The sequence below is a fragment of the Podarcis filfolensis genome, assembly GCF_964270895.1.
Source record: "Podarcis filfolensis genome assembly, chromosome: 14".
NCBI lineage: Eukaryota > Metazoa > Chordata > Lepidosauria > Squamata > Lacertidae > Podarcis > Podarcis filfolensis.
The window spans coordinates 15235247-15256351 of record NC_139616.1 but is presented as its reverse complement, the minus strand read 5'-3'; the positions used below and the strand labels follow the sequence as shown (position 1 = coordinate 15256351).

Here is a 21105-nt window from a genome sequence, read left to right as displayed (position 1 = left end):
AGCTTATGCCATCTTTTAGGGTCTATAGCTCTACTTACCACACTTTTCCACTTTGCTGCTCCCTCAGACAGAGTCATAAGATTAGCCTTCTATTTAACAACTTGCATGGTACATCCATAGGAAGGGATGGGGGAAAATTCAATTCAGTTTATATTTACAGGTGAAGCGAACTAATGCGCACTTTCCAAAGCATTATGAGCAGAAAAACACAGCCATCCATCAAAATCCACACCTCTCTGAATATTGTGATACAGTTCTCCAGCCAAGTAATGCATTCAGAAATGCTCACAGTAAGGCAATGTGCATTGTAATGTACATATTAATGAAAATAATATGCATAAATGCATTATATTGGGGACGGTGATTTGCAAAAATGTGTACATTAGGAAAAATTGAAACACAAAATGCACATTAGGACAAATTTGCACCGATGAGTTTTCATGAGGACTTTTGAAAGTAATACAGTGGTACCTCGGGTTACAGACGCTTCAGGTTACAGACTCCACTAACCCAGAAATAGTACCTCAGGTTAAGAACTTTGCTTCAGGATGAGAACAAAAATTGTGTGGCGGCAGCGCGGCAGCAGCGGGAGGCCCCATTAGCTAAAGTGGTGCTTCAGGTTAAGAACAGACCTCCAGAACGAATTAAGTTCTTAACCCAAGCTACCAGTGTAATCACAATCTGATGTGGAAATTGAGCATAATTCAAAAATGGATAAACTGAGAAAAAGCGAAAATGATGTATTCTCCTATCCCTAATCACCAGCACAGTAACTAAGCAGGTTAGAGGAGGAATGAGTCTCCCTTTCCCTCCTCTGCCAATCTGGCTGATAAAAGGCAACTTTTAAATTAGTCTGATAAGAGGTTAGTAGCCTGCATTTCTATGCAAGTTGCAACTTTCCTTCCTCCGCAGTCAGCACAGAAATACAGGCTGCTTTCCTTTCATCAGGCTAGTAACTTTTGTAGGATTATTTACAAGGCCGCCTTAGATTACACCCGTCAAACACTCTGTAGCTGCATTAAAAGTCTAGGGAAGTGTGACACCTGAGGCACTGCCGCTGTGGAGATCCCCACAATACTCACTCAGGGGTTTCTGTGTCTGCTTCCACAAACAGCACTTGCATACCAAGTGAGCAGCTGTTTCACATGAGAGGAAGGAAGGCTTCCTCAGAGAAACTGTGCTGGCCCATGATCGGACAATCTTCTTTGGTGGCAGGGCCGATGCAACATATAGGACAGACGCACCCCGTCATTGGAATGGAGATAAGAGTGGTCCTGATGGGTGATGCTAGTAGCCAGCTGTGTGTGATGGCCTGGGAATCGGATTCAGAGGCTGAACCTGAGGGATCCCAGCCTACACAGGAGTCCCCGGCTCCAGGACCAGCTGAGCCGGGGCTGGGGCATGAGCCTGAAGGGTCCTCACCTGTGCTGGATCCTCAGGAGCAGACACCAGCTGAGTCTGCTCTGGCTCCGGAGGTGATGGAGGACCCATTGCCTGCAGGTGCTCCACTCTCAGCCCTGTCAGGGGAAGGTGAGGTTGCCTCTGGTTCCGGTAACCCTCCAGCCTCTCCTGAGCTGCAGAGGCTCAGAGCAGAGAGGCGGAGGGAACTAAGTTCTTGCAGGAGGAGTGCTCGCCTCCAGGCCAGGAGAGGCGAGTCACCTGTGGACCGGGGCCGCCCTATGCCTCGGGGCAGATAAAAGCCAGCCAGCCCAGTCCCAGGTTGCTGGAGCAACATTGTTGGTAACCTGTTCCTGCCGGCACCCTGTCCTGCTCTTCTGCCAGAGTTCCTGACCTCACCCGACTCCTTGCCTCCATACCACACCCTCGACCTTGGACTGGACTCGGACCATGCCGCACAGTAACCCCCCGGGACCAGCACACTGTGGCGATCACACAGGGTCCCCAGACATTTAATGGTCTATTGATCCCTGTGCCACCACTGTGCTTGCTTCCCTGCTGCCACCAACCCGTTACTCTCGGGTAAAACACTGAGTCCAGACGGTTGTTAAAATTGAACCAAATAAACAAGTTAATTTTATAAGCATTAACAAGTTTATGGTTTCTCAGATAATATTCCTGTCAGTTTCTTGACTTTAGTTTCTTTACCAGCCTATACCTTCCTAATACCTTCTGACTGATTATATCAACTGTTTGACTGACTCCTCTTAACAGATTCTCTCACTCTCTCACATCAGATTAGCCCAACCCACAGATTATCCTCTCTCTCTCTTCTCTAACTCCAGACTCTTCTCAACCAACTCTAACTCTAACTCCTCCCCTTGGGCTCCCATTGGTTAGTCATTTAACAATTAGTTAACCCTTTCCTTATGAACCCAGTATGATGTCACACACCTAGGAGGGCAAATGCCACACCAACCAAATGTCTGTGGGATGCCTGTAGGCAGGACCTGAGCATAACAACAATTTCCCCTCCTGCAGTTTCCAGAACCTGGTATTCAGTGGAGATTTTGCTGTTTAGTCGTTTAGTCGTGTCCGACTCTTCGCGACCCCATGGACCAGAGCACGCCAGGCCCTCCTGTCTTCCACTGCCTCCCACAGTACTCATGGTGGTAGCTTCGAGAACACTGTCCAACCATCTCACCCTCTGTCGTCCCCTTCTCCTTGTGCCCTCAATCTTTCCCAACATCAGGGTCTTTTCCAGGGAGTCTTCTCTTCTCATGAGGTAGCCAAAGTATTGGAGCCTCAGCTTCAGGATTATTAGCAGCCATCCTCTATGAATTGATCTAATCCTCTTTTCAAGTTTATGGCTGTCACTGCTTCTGCTGGGAATGAATTCCCTACTTTATGTGCTGTATGGAGGAATCCTCCCTTTTTCCCTTTCCTAAATCTTCCAACATTTAGCATCACTGAGTGTCCACACGTTTAAGCACTGTGTGAGAGCAGCTCCAGTATCGTCTTGGCTGACTTGCAGCAGCTGTCCAGAGTTTCTAACTGGGGACATTCTCAGCCCTACCTGGGGATACTAGGGATTGAGACTGGGGTCTTTTGCATGTAAAGCACATGCTTTACCACTGAGCTATTGCCCCTTTCCTGTTAATTTATTTAAACATATGTTTTTATTTATGCATGCATACCAAGTAAAAGCAAAATGGAGTGTTTGGGGGGGGGGTTTCCAAACAAGGAGCTAAGAAAAATAGGCCCAAATAAGTAAACAAGCAGGCAATCAATTCAACATATCAAGAGATAAATGAGATGCAGTTTCCACCAGTGGTAAATGCTGACTATATGCAAGCCCTTCTATTCGCTTTTTTTTTTTACATTTTGTACCTTCCATCCAGCTTATTCAGACCTGCATCAATCTGCTCTTTTGCAGCAAGGACGTTTCAGCTATCTTTCTGATGAGAGAGGTTTCCCAAAACTCTGACCCATTTTAACATAGGAACTCCTAAATATTTTATTTGGTAACAAGAGTCAGGCAATGGCAGACAAAGTCATGATTGAGTGGTCTGGCTGATCTGAGCCTCGCACTCTCAAGGGGACACCAAAATAACTTTCCCAGAAACTTTCCCCTCCTCTGCAACCCCTTTCAGATTTTTACTCCCTCAGTAGCAAAAACTCAGCCCCTTGGAGAGTTTGCATCCATGGTCTTCATTTCCTCTGATAAGGACCTTGTTTGCTTTGAATCCATGTGTGAAGTGGAATGCAAATGACCGGGGGGGGGGGGAGAGAAGAGTTATGGGGATGAGTGCCAAAAAATTACGCACGGTGCCCAAAAAAAGACATTCTATTAGAACCAGAGTGGAGAGTGGGAGGGAGAACTAGCGATGCGTAGCAAGCCTACCGAAGACCCTTCGATGTTATGAAAACAGATGGAAGTGAAATCATGCTTGTGTTAAAAGGCTTGATAGGTCGCTGTGTGACTTGCCAAAGATTTGGAGACAAGAAATGAGCGAAAGCAGCAGCCATTGGGAAAGAGGGGTAGAAGTCCTATTTCCTCTTTAGCAAATATTTTGTTGCTCCCAGGTACAAAGGCAACTATATGTGCATAGGCAAGGCGACGTGTTTATTTAGACGAGTTAACTTCTTTTTAAAAAAATCTTCGCCAAGCTCTCAGTAGCCAGTGCCAAGTGCCTGCCAGGGCTCAACAGAATAGAGTTTGCAAGCCTTGATTCTGACGGCACTCTGTTTTTGCTTGACTTGCACTCTATGACGGCTGCTGGCCGCCACATTTTAAAAATTATTTTTACAGGAAAGACGATAATATTGATGGTTGAATGCCTCTTTCTAAACTAGGAAAGGTAAACACGCCAGATTCTAGGAAAACTTCCAAGTGGCACTTTTTAATTATTATTGGAAGGAGGGCTGCCATCCCCAGAGGATATATTTTTTAAAAAATAAAATCATTAGCTAGGTCCCATAAAATCACGAAAGACGCTTTATTGTGGCCTCAATTCATAGGTGCCACAAGGAATGCTCTACATATAGTCCAGTCCCTATGCAGCAGGGAACTATGAGAGATGGGGAGATCATGTAGTACGTTCCCATGACAGTGCTAAGCTGCTGAATATCACCCGGAAGTGGTATGTTATGGCAGTCATACAGCAGAAGCAGCATGACTCCTGTCTCAGTAACCTAAAAAGGGATCCAGGAGGGATCCTGGAAATAACAGGAGAGTCAGCTTAATGTATGTCCTGGGAAAAGCAGAGACATCACCTTTCCAACAAAGGTCCGTATAGTAAAAGCTATGGTTTTCCCAGTAGTGATGTATGGAAGTGAGAGCTGGACCATAAAGAAGGCTGATCGCCGAAGAATTGATGCTTTTGAATTCTGGTGCTGGAGGAGATCCTGAGAGTCCCATGGACTGCAAGAAGATAAAACCTCTCCATTCTGAAGAAAATCAGCCCTGAGTGCTCACTGGAAGGACAGATCGTGAAGCTGAGGCTCCAATACTTTGGCTACCTCATGAGAAGAGAAGACTCCCTGGAAAAGACCCTGATGTTGGGAAAGATTGAGGGCACAAGGAGAAGGGGATGACAGAGGATGAGATGGTTGGATAGTGTTCTCGAAGCTACCAGCATGAGTTTGACCAAACTGCGGGAGGCAGTGGAAGACAGGAGTGCCTGGCGTGCTCTGGTCCATGGGGTCACGAAGAGTCAGACACGACTAAACGACTAAACAACAACAACAACAATGTCCTGGGAAAACTGGTAGAAAGTATCGCTAAAGACTAAAGAAAAAAACAAGCTTATAGAAGATCCAGTCTTGCTGCAGCAGAACCAGCAGAACAGAATAAATGATGCAAGAAGGGAAACTGCAGCCCAAGATAGGAAAAGAGAGGTGGTAAGTGAACACCTAGCTACTTTTAAATGAATTCAAATTAGGGACTGATGAGCTGCACCCAAGGGTACTTGCATACATAATCTCAGAGCCTCTGTCTATAATATGTGAGAATTATTGGAGAACAGGTGAGGTTACTACAGACTGGAGGCAGGCAATTTTTGTCCCCATCTTCAAAAAGAAAACTGACCAATGAGCTTGACGTCGATACCAGGAAAGGTTCTAGAACAGGCAATCAAGTGTGAGCACTTAGAAAATAATACTTGTGATTATTAAGACCCAGCATGGGTTTCTGTAAAACAAAAACAAAAAACCTCATGACAGACAAATCTCATTCCATTTTTTGATATAGTTACAAACTTGGCAGATCAGGGGAATGCTGTGGATGTAGTATACAGTCGTACCTTGGTTGATGAACGCCTTGCGACTCGAACGTTTTGACTCCCGAACGCCATAAACCCAGAAGTGATTGTTCCGGTTTGTGAATGTCTGATGGGGCTTCTGCGGCTTCCGATTGGCTGCAGGAGCTTCCTGCAGCCAATCAGAAGCCACACCTTGGTTTCCAAACGTTTTGGAAGTCAAACGGACTTCCGGAACAGATTCCATTCGACTTTCAAGGTACAACTGTATCTTGATTTCAGTAAGGCTTTTGAGATGTGTTTAACATGTGTTAATGGGATGTGTTCTGTCTTGAATGCTTCCCCAACTTCTAGCAAATATTCCCCAAACTAATGAACAGGTCAAGTAAATTCTTTTCAGTAAATAGAACTCTTGGCTCCTTAGGAGAGAAACCTCCTACTAGTCACTGAAGGTGTAATGGAGCTCTCTAAGAATTCCAGAGACAGTGCCCAGCACACTCTGTTCTGCCGTTCGCCGCATGTCCTTTGCCCAGCTGGCTGCCACTCTTAAGTCAAAATAGAAGAGACTAAATGTAAGTGCTTCTCCGCACAACACAGAATGCTTCGCCCTCCTACACTTAGGAAAGATGCTATAAATATAGAAGCAAACATAAAGGAATCTGCATTTGCCAAATGCCAGTGGAGACATTGTTTTTCCTATTCTAAAAATGACAGAAGGGGAAATGGCAAGAAGGGAGGGTGCTTTCTCCTTAGGTGCGACATGCTGGCTTTTAAGAGAAGTGGCTGAACTACTGCGTGCCAGAATGATTGGTAGGTATGAGTGAAGAACACATTAAAATCACATAAAACCCTGTGCAATACATAGTAAGGTTGTCGTAATCCCAACGCTAGGCTTTTGCCAAATGTCTCACTTTTTCCCTGAGTGCACACCTACTCTACACATCAAGCATGTCAAGTGTTTTTTGAGTTGTGCACGTTCCTGCATTTAATAAAGCAGTAGCTACTTTGTGGAGAGGAGACTAATTGCAAAACCATGCACATCCTACGTAAATTCATTCCCGTATAAAAACCAAGAGGGAGAGAAAGTCCCTTTGGCTAATGGGGCACCATCAAGGTTGGCAGACTTGGAATGTGGCTTTCTTCCCTCACGCCTCAAATTCTGCATCTATATGCATGGATAATAAAACATTTTGTATTTCAAGATTGATTCATTGCTGGCACCACATAGCCAAATCTGCATATCCAGTAACCCACTGATCTTGTTTAGCTGGATTTATTGCTTTTCTTCATGTATCTAAAACTGAATAAAATAGTGTTTCCTATTTAACCAACATACTCAGATCTTTCAGTTTTGCTGGTTTGCTCTGGTGATAATAATTCCCTACCTATCGTGAGGCTCTTTATCCTACCACCATTAGCAGTGAGTTTTTGGGTGGTGTCGCAATTTTACATGGTAATCGTATGCAGATCCCATAAATAAAATCACATGGATTGTCATTGCCGATTGAAGTAAGAATCAATGTGGGGAAACAAGGTTCGGACTGTAGTTCAATGGTACAACGTGTGGGTTATGGCCAATGCTAGTCCTACTCAAGAGTAGACTCACTGAAATTAATGGACATGACTAATTTGGGATCATTAATTTAAATTGGTCTACTGTGAGTAGGATGTAGCTGGCTTCAACCCTGTGTGTCCTGTACTGACCTTGACAAAAGCCCACAGGGCATGCATCAACAAGGCAAGCCTATTATTTCAGCACCATGGAAAGCTCCAAGTGAGCAACTTACTCCAGTGAAGTGTAAGGCTGGACTGAAGCCTTTGATACTTCCTGGCCAGATCACCCCTTCCAAGCCCTACTGTGATGGCCTGGGAATCTGATTCAGAGGCTGAACCGGAGGAATCCCAGCCTGCACAGGAGTCCCCGCCTCCAGGGCCGGCTGAGCTGGGGCAGGGCCTTGAATCTGAAGTGCCTGCACCTGTGCCGGATCCTCAGGAGCAGACACCAGATAAATCCACTCTGGCTCCGGAGGTGATTGAGGACCCATTGCCTACAGGTGCGCCTCTCCCAGCCCTGTCAGGGGAAGGTGAGCCTCCCCCTGGGTCCAGTAACCCTCCAGCCTCTCCTGAGCTGCAGAGGCTCAGGGCAGAGAGGCGGAGGGAACTGGGTTCTCTCAGGAGGAGTGCTCGCCTTAAGGCCAGGAGAGGCAGGTCACCTGTGGGCCGGGGCTGCCCCTGGCCTCAGAGAAGATAAAGGCCATGTCAGCCTGGTCCCAGGTTGCAGGAGCAACGCCGTTGGAAACCTGTTTCTGCCAGCACCCAGACCTGTTCTTCCAGAGTTCCCGACCTTGCCCGGCTCCTCGCTTTGGACCCCGCTTCGCCCTTGGTGGACAGTCTCCAGACCCTCGACCCAGGACCGGACTCTGACCATGCCTCACGGTAACCTCCCCCCGGGACCAGCACACCTACCCTTTCTTTGAAGAGTGGATAGCCTTAAAGGGGCAGGGTTTTGGCTTGGAACCTAGTACTCCTGCTCCTCTTGGACAATTCCCTCTAGGCCAGGCACCCCCAACCTGCGGCCCTCCAGATGTTTTGGCCTACAACTCCCATGAGGCCTAGCTAACAGGACCAGTGGTCAGGGATGATGGGAATTGTAGTCCAAAACATCTGGAGGGTCAAAGGTTGGGGGTGCCTGCTCTAGGCCCATGGCCTACACTGACGGCCTGACATTGGGATGGGAGTCAGTGTTGTGGAGGGTGCTAGTTCCTCAGGGCATGCAGACTCCAAGGGGACAGTTGTCCTGATTCAGGGGTTTCTGGCTCAAGGCCCTCAACCCAATGGTCTCCAATTCAGGACTGGGCATGATGCTGTGTCCTGAAATTGATCTCAATCTCCTGTGTCTCCAGTGCTGCTTGTCTGGCAGAACTGGTCGGCCCCTCCTTGTCCAAGCTGCTGCTCAGAGTGACAATATGCATTGCAAACAGAAGGCTCCAGGTTCAGTCTCTAGAATCTCCCATTGAAAGGAACATATAGCAGAAGAAGGTAGTAAGAAAGGCCTGTGCTTGAGCCCCTGGTAATTCTCCGCAGCCAATGCTGGACTGGATGGACAAATAGAATGATGTGGAAGAAAGACATGATCCATAGAGGACAACATGGAGGACAATATTTTTCCGAACGCCAGTTGCTGTAAACCACAGTAGAGGAGGATGCTCATGTACTTGGGTCCTGCTTACAAGAGACTCATAAACATCTGGTTGGCCACTGCAAGAACAAGATGCTGGTCTAGATTGGCAATTGCCTTCATCCAGCAGGGCTCTTTTTGTGTTCTTAAGCAATTTCTTTTCTTCCAGGATGTCTACCGTAGATTCTGGCATATAAGATGACTTTTTAACCCCGGAAAATCCTCTAAAAAGTCAGGGGTCATCTTATACGCCGGGTATGGGTTTGCTGAGCAGCGGCAGTGGGCGGCGGGAGGCAGCCGCCCAGCGAAGCCGGCTTAGCATCGCTGGGCAGCTTCGCCAGGCAGCTTCCTCCCGGCGCGGAGCCCGCCACCCACTGTCGCTGCCCAGCGAAGCTGCCAATTTGGGGGGGTCGTCTTATATGCCCAGTCACCTAATACGCCGGAATCTACAGTAGCCATTTATTTTCTATACCACTTTTCATCCAAGGATCATAGGGCAGTTTACAACATACATAGATGCATACAATAATAACTAATAAAAATAATACCCCCTTCCCCACAGTTCAGAAGGCCACAGATTGTCTAACTAGTGAAAAGCTTGAGAGAAGAGGAATGCTTTTGCCCCGCACCTAAAGATGTGTAATGAAGGCACCAGGCAAGCTTCCCTGGAGAGAGCATTCCACAAGAATGGTGAGGGCAAAGGAGGCAAATGGTACCCAAGAAGCAAGTAAACCAAACTGAAAAGCTCAATGGATTATATCCAACTAAGTTATTCTCAGAGTAGAGCCATAGAAGTTAATGAACCTGTTATTCACTTCCAACAGCTTCAATGGGTCTCCTCTGAGTAGGACTAGCCCTGGATCAAACCCAGGGGAGTATTTTTCTTCCCTGTCCTAATCTTGAAACACGGAATAAAAAGCTGAGTCCTGTTTACTGACCTAAGAGCTTGAGTTTTATGCATTTTGAAGAAAGAAATAAAATGTTGATTAAAACAAGAGAACAATAATGTGTGTTTAAGAGCAACAGCCTATCTGTGTAAGTGGGACAAGGGATGGCCATGGGGAAGAGACAGGATGAGATATTGGAGTGGCGACTGCTCACTTTAAAATTGCCACTCTGGCCCCCAAGTCAAAAAATAGATTCCTCATAAGAATGTGAGAATTGCCATACTGAGCTGGACCACAAATCCCACATTTTTTTCCCTGAAGAGCTGGACTTATCCCCGCTATACACCAAAGAACAAAACTTTCATAGAATCCCAGAATATCTCTAGATCCCGTTCCCTTGATGCTTAAAACACCTGTTTCCTGGAACTGCTAATTTTAACATGCAAGAGAAGAAGCTTACTCCATAGGAACATAAGGTAATCACAACAACTGCTTTTAGAAATACTTGCAGCCAAGTCGCTACTGCTCTATTACTACCTGTCAGGTTTGAGGTGTTCCCTGGAGCATCCAGCACCACAAACAATTTTTAAGCTATCAAATACTACCAAAGGTTCACAAATTAGTGCAGACGTATGGGGAGAAAACATGTCACACACAAAAAACCGAACAGGCCACACTGCAAGCTGCACAGCCATCCAAACAGAAATAAACGCCCTGCTTTAAGGAGAGAACTGCATTCTACAAAATACTGCAGTTTGAGTGCGCAAGGGCCTGGTGACATCAGGAGGCAGCTATACCTGAAGCCTACCTGAGGCAGGTAGTCACCATATCCAGCTCCCTGCAGTCATTTGCTGATGCTGCAGTTGGGGGATTGATCCAGCAGCCGATAGCTGAAGCCTCTGGATTGCAGCAACATGAAGTGAGATACTGTTTGGTCCAGCAGTCAAGGGTTCTACCAGTGCAATTGGGTACACCAGCATATTAGTGACAATATACACATTTGTGTATGCAATTTCACCTAATGTACAATTTCCCCCAAATATAATGTATCTTTGTATGCTGTTTTCAATAATACCTGCATTTACACAAGCATGTCACAAGAGCACATGTGTTTCTGTACACATTACTTGGCGGGAGGAACTGTACTGCAAAACTCAGAAAAGTGCGGATTCTAAAGGATGGCTGTGTGTTGGTTTGTATGTTTCGCAAAGGGCGGGTTAATTAATCTGGCCTTTATCTGTGAACTGAATCAAATTTCTCCCCTATCCCTAGCCAAAGTTGACCACAATGGGCTGTTCACCTGTGTAAAGGTAAAGGTAAAGGAACCCCTGACCATTAGGTCCAGTCGTGGCTGACTCTGGGGTTGCAGCACTCATCTCGCTTTATTGGCCAAGGGAGCCGGCGTACAGCTTCCGGGTCATGTGGCCAGCATGACTAAGCCACTTCTGGCGAAACAGAGCAGAGCACGGAAACGCTGTTTACCTTCCCGCCGGAGCGGTACCTATTTATCTACTTGCACTTGGACGTGCTTTCGAACTGCTAGGTTGGCAGGAGCAGGGACCGAGCAATGGGAGCTCACCCCGTCACGGGGATTCGAACCACCGACCTTCTGATCGGCAAGCCCTAGGCTCTGTGATTTAACCCACAGTGCCACCTGCGTCCCTGTTCACCTGTGTATTCACCGTATTAAAATGCCTTCCTTTTGCCAGCAGGCAGATTTGTTACCACAGGCCTTGGGCCGCTAATTATCTGTTGTGGCAGGATCTTCTGAAGATGGGTGTTGTACTGCAGGTATTAAATAAACAAGTAATCAAGTAGGTAAATGCTGTCCTACCTGGCATATGCCACTGATGCACATATCCAGAGATTTGGCATTGCAACGAGTACCATCCAGAACTTTGGGGGCAAGCTCCACCACCAAGGGTTTCCCCAAAGCTTGGCACTTGAGGGCACATGGAGAACCGGAATCATCATAGACCGGGATCCATTCATAAAACTGTCCTTGGTACTTGACGTCATTGTAGGCTGAACACTGCTGAGCTCGAAAATCACCAGCATCTGAAGGGCAGTCCTGGAAAGAAAAGGAGAACAACATTTTCCTCCAAATCAAATGTCTCATTCCACAACAAAAGCTGCATTTTTACTCTCCTGTTTACCTGCAAGTAAGCCTCATTTAACCAAACTGGACTTACAGTTGATCAGGCATCTATAAGGTTGGAGTGTATATTATTCCTTCCCTGACTGACAGAGCACTGCCAGGCAGGTCTACTCAGAAGCAACTTTTACTGAGCTCAGTGAGACTTTTCAGGAAAATGTATATAAGACTTTAGCCCAGGCATAGGCAAACACCGGCCCTCTTGATGTTTTGGGACTACAACTCCCATCATCCCTGACCACTGGTCCTGTTAGCTAGGGATTATGGGAGTTGTAGTCCCAAAACATCTGGAGGGCTGAGTTTGCGGTGCCTGACATAAAGCAAGGGAAGGATAGAAATGACTTCAAACACCACCATCATGTATTGCTTATGAACAACCCCTTCAACTTTTTTTGACATTATTTATTTGCTTGTCACTCAGGTTAGCTAACAATATACCATAATTCTCATATCTGGTATTTTATACCAGTTGCATGCAATAAAGCAATTAACATAAATATATATAGTTTATCCAAGCATAATCTGTAACAAGATAATATTGTGGGACTTAAGTCATTTAATTAGCCTTTTCAGATTCTCCATAAATCAAGAGGGAGTGACATGAGAAATAAGACAAGGGGGGGGGGAGGGACATGCTAATAGACTTATTTTACTCAAATTACTCCTAACACTGCATGCTGCATCTTCTACTAGGTCATTACAATAGTGAACAAATAAACTCCACTTCTGTATAAATAATTCACATTGATGCCTTCTTTCTTTTATGTTTAAAAAGCTTGCAAGCTTGACCAAGTAAGCAAAATCCCATTATTTCCCTTGACGTTAAAAAATGTGTCTTCGTTTTATGTCAGGTCTAGCACGGCACTATGAGTAGATTGAGGGGGGGGAGAGGGGCAGAGATCAGGGAGTAAAAGCTAGATGACCCAGGTTAGGGCCCAAGTTGGATGAGGGGAGGTGGCCTAGGTGCCTCAAGAGATGTCAGAACCAGCGAGTGCAGAGCAATGAACAATAAGGTCAGGATATGGATCCTGGGGGAACTACAAGTGGGTTGTCAGAGAAAGGCTCTGCCCCTGCACTGTTTATGCTTTTAAGTCTGCGAACGATGCACAATAATTGTTTTTACACTGTTTTGACGTTTCCTTTAAATTGAAACGAATGTAAGTTGTGTAGGTTACATAAATAGTTGCATACATTATGTGACTTATGTAATTTAAATAGCATTAAATGAGCAACATAGCATTCCGTAGAAACTGAACTGCAGAAGAATTTAAGCAGACCAGATTGTGACAAGTACACGTCAGAATAGAAATCGCTGTCTTCTTATATCTGTTTCTGCGACACATTTGGCATCATGTAAAAACAATGCAGATCTTGCTTTGGAGATACTCAGTTTACCCAACTGAAACTTTCTGCAAACCAAATCTATTGGATTGACTAAAATGCACATGGTAAACGTAAAGGGACCCCTGACCATTAGGTCCAGTCGTGACCGACTCTGGGGTTGCGGCGCTCATCCGTTTTATTGGCCAAGGGAGCCGGCGTACAGCTTCCGGGTCATGTGGCCAGCATGACTAAGCCGCTTCTGGCGAACCAGAGCAGTGCACGTTTACCTTGCCGCCAGAGTGGTACCTATTTATCTACTTGCATCTTGACGTGCTTTCGAACTGCTAGGTTGGCAGGAGCAGGGACCGAGCAACGGGAGCTCACCCCGTCGTGGGGATTCGAGCCGCCGACCTTCTGATCGGCAAGTCCTAGGCTCTGTCATTTAACCCATAGCACCACTCGCGTACAAAATGCACATGAGTCGTTGATTAAATAAAATTTCCTCATATTGGGCTGCTAATTTAAGGTCTGTCCCAGGTTGCAGATTGGGGTTAAAGAATGCAAAAGTCCTGCTGGATCAGGCCAAGGGTCCACCTAGTGCAGCATCCTGTTCTCCCATTGGCTGACCAGATGCCTACAAACTGGACATGAGCACAACAGCACTCTGGCCAGCTGCAATTCCCATCAATTGGTATTCAGAGGCATAAAGGCAGGTCCAGCACCTGAAAAACTTAAAGGCCCCTGCATTACCATATAGCAAAACTCGGATTTATTCAACTGTTAGTATTCAATTAATGCAATGAGTGCTTGGGATTGAAAAGACACAAGGGCAAGGTATGAGTTTATGTGGAAAATATGGATTAATACAATGTTTTGTTTTGTTTTAACGTATTTATTATTATTTTTGCTAAATGACGGCCAAGTCGTGTTGGCAAATGCACAGCCGGCTTCTTGGCATAGAAAGACGTAAGATTTATGCGGAAATGGCCTAAATAAGTGTGTTTTTTTCCCTATGAATAGGACCCATAAGGATTATCTTAAACAGTTCCATATTCTGCACATCATAGCATTAGAATGTAGCTGTATATATAGAAATGGAAAGATAAAACACAGGGCTTAAGAAAGATTGAAAAATCTCATTGGGCACTATATAAAAGAATAGCTTATGTAGTTCATTTTGCTGAGATACCCATAAAAACAACTTAAGGCACACATATATTTTTGTTTTAAAAGCAAGCAGGTGAACAGCAGTGGTTAATAATCCCAGAAAACGCCTTCGTTGGTAACCGCAAATCCATTTTATGATTGAAATATCATTAATATTATTCTGAGACCTACTTATTCCACTTGACTCTTCTGATCTTTACTATTTATACACTTACAAATCCAGATGAAATCAATTTCATGGTAAAATGATTCTTGTTGTTTTAATAAAAACGACATTTGTATTCTCTAGGTGGATTTTAGGGGTGTAATGGATCAAGGAGTGAAGCAGTCTTTGCAGACAAATCAATTCTGCAATGTTATATACTACCGCATTTCTCACACAAGTCTGTAACTTCGGCAAATTCCGATCAAAGCCGATACCGAATTCCTTATTTGCAAAACGTTACTAGGAATAGTTGGCAGTGGGGGTGGGCAAACATTTTTTTGCCAAGGGACCACAATCCCCCAGCAGGGATTGCTTGACGAGTTGACAATTTCCACTGATTCCTAAGGGGCAAATTACTAATGCGTTGTCGTGGACTGTTTGGACACAGAGGAATGGCGCGAGGAACCAGATGGGGGACTACAAAGGCAAGAAAGTTCAGAGCCTGGGACGTGGTGGTGGGACAAGGATGAGTGGTCAGAGGGAGAAGACTGGGAAGAGGTGGTAACATACTGCCACTTTGAATTGTTATACCTAAAAAGAAGATGGGGAAACAATTTAAAAAGCAAGGAAAAAAATATGAATGAAACAAACAGGACAGAAGGAATTCTGAGTTGTGTCCACTGTTAATTCCACCCATGGGTAGTCCAGCTAAAATTAATGGCCTGTTCTGAGTCGAATGTAGCAGTTTACAACTCTCTCTTAGGATGGAAGAATGAGGCTGGTTCAGGAGGCATCAGGGGCTGCAAAAAATGCAGTGCTGGCTTTGAGAAATAGCTTCCCAGTTTCACCAACATTGATGGAGTCTAGGGAGCTCTTCATATTCTCTCTCTCTCTATATATATATGTGTGTGTGTGTGTTATATGTACTGAAGTTCTCACCCTGGGCCAGCAGGGGGATACGGTAGATAGTTTTCACTCAGGTCCACATATGCAAATAAGGGATTGAAAGTGACGTTCAGTGATTGGATAGTTACAGAAAATGGTTACTGTTGCGTTCTAGTGGAGCTCTATATAAGCAGGCTGGCTGAACCCTTCAGTTCAGTTCTGTTCTGGCCTGTGAATAAACAAGAGCTGTTTGAAGAATCGCTGTGTCGTCTGATATGTTTACCCACAACTTAACAGTATGCACTTCATATACTATAAACACACACACACAAAGTATATTTAAAAAAATATACACTTAAAAAAATAAAGTGTGACAGTGTCAAATAATCACAGTTTAATCTGGAAAATAGATGGTCCAGACTTGCGTGCGAATGCATGCAAAAGTGGCACCAACCAGAAAATACTCCAGTTTTCAACGTCATCCCTGCTTTAGTATAGCAAAAGGTGTACAGAACAGCCACATAAAGTGATCAGTGTGCCGTATTCCAAATAAAGAACAAAACATATAACCCCCTACCCCACTAGGCCCTAATCTAGAAATCAGAACCTGACCCACTGCAAAGAAGATAATACATTTCTGAGCTGGGGTGGGCGTGGGTGTGCATTGCAAATAACAAAGCAGTCCTTGAATATTTAAGGCCTTAAGTCTGTAGTCTGGTTTCTTACAAAAATATGTATGCAGAACAGTCTCATTAATTTATTCTGTTTTTTCTATACTCCACTATTGGGGGGTGGGGTGGATCTGCTTACCTACTTTTGAAAAAGCAGCATGCCAGATTTTGTAGATGCAATACCAAGCGCACTTGGTTTTTTCCTGCAAAAATGCTTTTTGAAATTTTGGAACCCCTCCCTGGCCCTGGGGTGGAAACTGAGTGGGCACCCACTGGGCTGGCTATTTGCAATGCTATCCCTGGTGCACCTGCTTTTCATGCAGAAGGTTCTGGATTCAATATCTGACATCTCCAGGTAGGAATAGGGAAGTCCTATCTGAAACCCTGAAGAGATGCTGCCAATTAATTTAGACAATACTGAGTTAGATGGGCCAATGGCATTATTCAGAAAAAAAGTGTGTAAGTATGTGTGTGTGTTCATGTGATGAGCTGGTCCTTATTGATGAGGTTAGTGTCTGATGGTCTCCACTCAGGTCCTTCCCCAGCAATTCCCCAGAACCTGGTTATGCTGGTTTTAAATAACAACACTTTGGAAGTCCCGAGCCCCAAGGAGGTTAGATTGGCCTCAACCAGGGCCAGGGCCTTTTCAGCTCTGGCCCCGGCCTGGGGGAACGCCCTACCACAGGAGATCAGGGCGCTGCGGGATTTGACATCTTTACTCAGGGCCTGCAAGACGGCGCTGTTCCACCTGGCCTTTGGGCTGGACTCAGTCTCACACCCCTCTCATTTTTTATTTTTTATTTTTTTTTGGATGGAACCCCTTATATGGGATTTGTATATATATTTTTCCTTGGCTCTTTTTGCTGGCCCATGTAGGACCAGCATGGATAGTTGGCCCTGGTGAATATTTGACATTTTCTTCCCTTATGGCTTTGATCTATAGGCTACCACTAAAACGAGGCTGCATTTTAAGCTGCATTTTAAACTGTATTCTAACTTATATTTTAATCAAATGTTGTTGTTGTTGTTTTTATGTTTTTACTGTATTTATATTTAGTGTTAGAAGCCCTGAGCCCTGTCTTGGCTGGGGAGGGCAGGCTATAAATAAAAAGTATTTATTATTATTATTATTATTATTATTATTATTATTATTATTATTAGCTGGAGCAAACTGCACATACACCCTGTCTTGTAGGAAATATGGGTTCCTTGGGGCATAGCATAGTTCCATTGTCATGAAAGAATTCCATATATATATATATATATATATATATATATATATATATATTCTTATGCCGAACATATGTGAATTTTGTGTATTGCCCATGATCTTGGCCTGAGAGTGTATCAGACAACTCAGAATTAAATGTAATGCACAGATGGCAAAGCAGGACGAAATGGAACAAGACAGGTGGGTCTTATTTGCAAAAAGAGGGAGCAATTAGGAATTGTATCCGATATCAGAGTTTTTTTTTTCATCTACCGGACTTGACTCACCCAAGTGTTTGTTCCACTGGTAGATGCCAGCAGTTTGCTCCATTATGTGGCTCAAGCCTTCCAAAACCCATCCAAGGAAAAAGGAGGAGGGGAGACCGTAGCGACTCAACGTCTTTTTTTACAAGACTTGTGCGCTGTCTTGGTGGAGAAGCCATTTGGCACCAGCCAGCTTTTATAAAAGTGGGCGAGGAGCTGGCTAGTTTTATGAGAGATTAAAATGATTCAATACATCCACTAAGCAGAACCTCCCACTGGAGGGTGTAACAGTCATATTTCAGAACAGTACTCCACCACCGAGTCCAGGAAACACACACTATATTTATAAGCAAGCACTGAGTTTGTGCCATGATTCCCATGGAGCTGCAGAAAAGTCACTGGATGTAACACGGGCTGGAGATTTCAATGTCCTAAGCACCATCAAACCTTTTTAAAAGCAAGTTTCTAGTTCTCATTGTTATTTATTTAAAGCCTGTTTTGTTTTTTGTTTTTTTAAGAAATAATAACGTCAAGGCAGCTAATGCACAGAAGCAATAAAACAGCATTATAAAACTGGACTGCCAAAATATTTTTAAAGTGTATCTTCACTGTCTGGTGTGAATTCCAGAATCTAGGGGAGATGTTGACTAAGGCGGGGGGGGAATCAATGGAATGGGGGAATTGAAGAATGCTACTGCAGAGGGCAGTTAATTTGACTGGGGCGCAGCAACAGCGGGGAAGGAGGCATTTAACGCTTTTGCTCTGGTGCTGTTTTCCAGACAAAAAATAATCCCCTGTTATTTTCCCTCTTGTGGAGCACACAGCTGGGGGGGGGGGTAGAAGCAGCTTTGATAGGGAAAGCAACTTGGCTGAGAAATCCCTGCGTGCCTCACCCACAGGAGGGTGGCCAAAAGACCATAGGCTAATAATAATAATAATAATAATAATAATAATAATAATAATAATTTATTTATTTATTTATTTATTTATTTATTTATTTATTTATTTATACTCCGCCTTCCCCGGCCAGAGCCATGCTCAGGGCGGCTAACACCAATAAAACTTACAGTAAAAACATAATAGGGGGAAAAAACCAATTCAAAATACAGGTAAAAATGCCATTTAAAATGCAGCCTCATTTTAAAAGTAGCCCATAGACCAAAACCATAAGGGGGGGGGGGGAACCATAAGGGTCAGATTGAGTCCAAACCAAAGGCCAGGCAGAACAGCTCTGTCTCACAGGCCCTGCGGAAAGATGTCAAGTCCCGCAGGGCCCTAGTCTCTTGTGACAGAGCGTTCCACCAAGTCGGGGCCAGCACGGAAAAGGCCCTGGCCCTAGTTGAGACCAATCTAACCACCTTGCGACTTGGGACATCCAAAATCTTGTCATTTGTGGACCTTAAGGTCCACCGCAGGGCATGCCAGGCAGTGATATTCCCCATTCCTTTCTGTGCAGCGCTCTCCCTGGGAGATGCTCATGGGGCAATCATTATCAGGCCTCTGCGGTGATCTTTTAGTGGAGTAAGGAAGGGCTTGTCCTTCTCATCGTGTTATAGGATCAGCATTTTAGGTAGAGTGGTACCTTGGTTCTCAAACTTAATCTGTTCCGGAAGTCCGTTCCAAAACCAAAGCATTCCAAAACCAAGGCATGTGCTCCCATTGAAAGTAATGCAAAACGGATTAATCCGTTCCAGGCTTTTAAAAGCAACCCCTAAAACAGCAACTTAACATGAATTTTACTATCTAACGAGACCACTGATCCATAAAATGAAAGCAATAAGCAATGTACTGCAGTCACACAATCAATTGATCAGTAGCTGAACTGGGTTCCACACAGTCGCAAAAACAAAAAAGAAAGAGCCACAAAAACGCAAAATAAATAGCAAAAACAGACAGACCTCAGTGTAGCACTCAAAACAGAAGCGTGGCACTCAAAACGGAGCACGTTCGGCTTCCGAAAAAAGTTCACTTACTTCCAGGTTTGTGGTGTTTGGGTTCCAAGTTGTTTGAGTACCAAGGTGTTTGAGAACCAAGGCACCACTGTATTGTATATTTTTAAATTATTATTTAAAAATTGTTTTTTTTAAAAAAAAATAGTTATCTGCATTTAACTTATGTTGCTTGGAGATGTTTTCTGTATAAAGCACCAAACGAATGTAATAAATTTCAATACCACAAGGGAAATGGGCTAATACAACCCTCCCTGGGTCCCACTTTTCTGAGTGGGAGCCATGAAGTTGGCACTTCCTTGAAATATCTCCCATATAACATATAATTTTGGTCTGCTCTTTGGGGAGAGAAACCTGTGCCTGGATTGTCCCACTTCAAAACTGCAGGTGGGCTTATAGCAACATATGAAGCTTGACGTTACGGCAACTCAGACCTTTAAGTCCATTTAGTTCAGTATTGTCTGCACTGACTGGCAGCTACTGTCCGGGATTTCAGGCAAGGATTCTTCCCCAGCCCAATTGGAGATGCTGGAGATTGAACACACGTCCTTCTGCATGCAAAACAGATGCTCTACCACAGAGTTGTGCCTTATATGATTAAATCTTCCATTTATTTATTTATTTTTAAAAAGGAATGCCATGGGGGGGGTGGATAAACCCAGATGTCCGGGGGAAAGGATTTTAAGGGAATGTGAATTTCTGTGTTCAAGGGTTTATTTCTTTTGGTATAAAGTAAAGGGTAAAGGGACCCCTGACCATTAGGACCAGTCGTGGCCGACTCTGGGGTTGCGGTGCTCATCTCGCTTTGTTGGCCGAGGGAGCTGGCATACAGCTTCTGGGTCATGTGGCCAGCATGACTAAGCCACTTCAGGAGAACCAGAGCAGGGCACGGAAACGCCGTTTGCCTTCCCGCTGGAGCGGTACCTATTTATCTACTTGCACTTTGATGTGCTTTCAAACTGCTAGGTTGGCAGGAGCTGGGACCGAGCAATGGGAGCTCACCCCGTAGCGGGGATTCGAACCACTGACCTTCTGACTGGCAAGTCCTAGGTTCTGTGGTTTAACCCACAGCGCCGGTATGGAGAAGTATTACATTGTACAGGCCCTTCTCCTGCAGTCTGACAGGACTGGCTTGTTGGACTAGAGAGGTGAAGCAAAAGCAGGCAGCGAGAAGTCAGGCAGCTCATTGGCCCTTTAGGTTAACCGGCAACAGCTCCCTCTTCTGGTGGGCTTCCTAGCACAGTGGTTCCCAAACCCTTTTCCCCAGGGACCCATTGACGGTCTTGGCAGATTGCTTCCATGATTTTTCTACCTGCTGTGGCTCATGCGCTCTGCTAAACGCTACACGATGTCTAATTTTATTTTTAGTCCTGTTTTTTAATTTTGTTTTGTATTTTGATGCATTACAATTTTCATTCCACATAATACAATGTAAGAAAAAAGAAGAAGAAGAAATAAACTGTTCAGTTGGTTAGAGCATGGGGCTAAGAATGCCAAGGTTGCAGGTTCAATTCCCGTATGAGACAGCTGCATGATCCTGCATTGCAGGGGTTTGGACTAGATAATCTTCAGGGTCCCTTCCAACTCTACAACTCTTATCATTCTATACATTTTT

General features: G+C 44.7%; 1 protein-coding gene across 3 annotated transcripts in view; it reads right to left on the bottom strand.

The window, feature by feature from the left end:
- The window catches only part of ADAMTSL3 (ADAMTS like 3), a 267376-nt gene that overhangs the window by 146437 nt on the left and 99834 nt on the right, over positions 1 to 21105 (bottom strand). For all 3 annotated transcript variants that reach the window (XM_083586149.1, XM_083586151.1, XM_083586150.1), the window contains one exon: positions 11557 to 11793. In XM_083586149.1, the coding sequence (XP_083442275.1) occupies positions 11557 to 11793 (237 nt within the window). The remainder of the gene's footprint in view (positions 1 to 11556; positions 11794 to 21105) is intronic.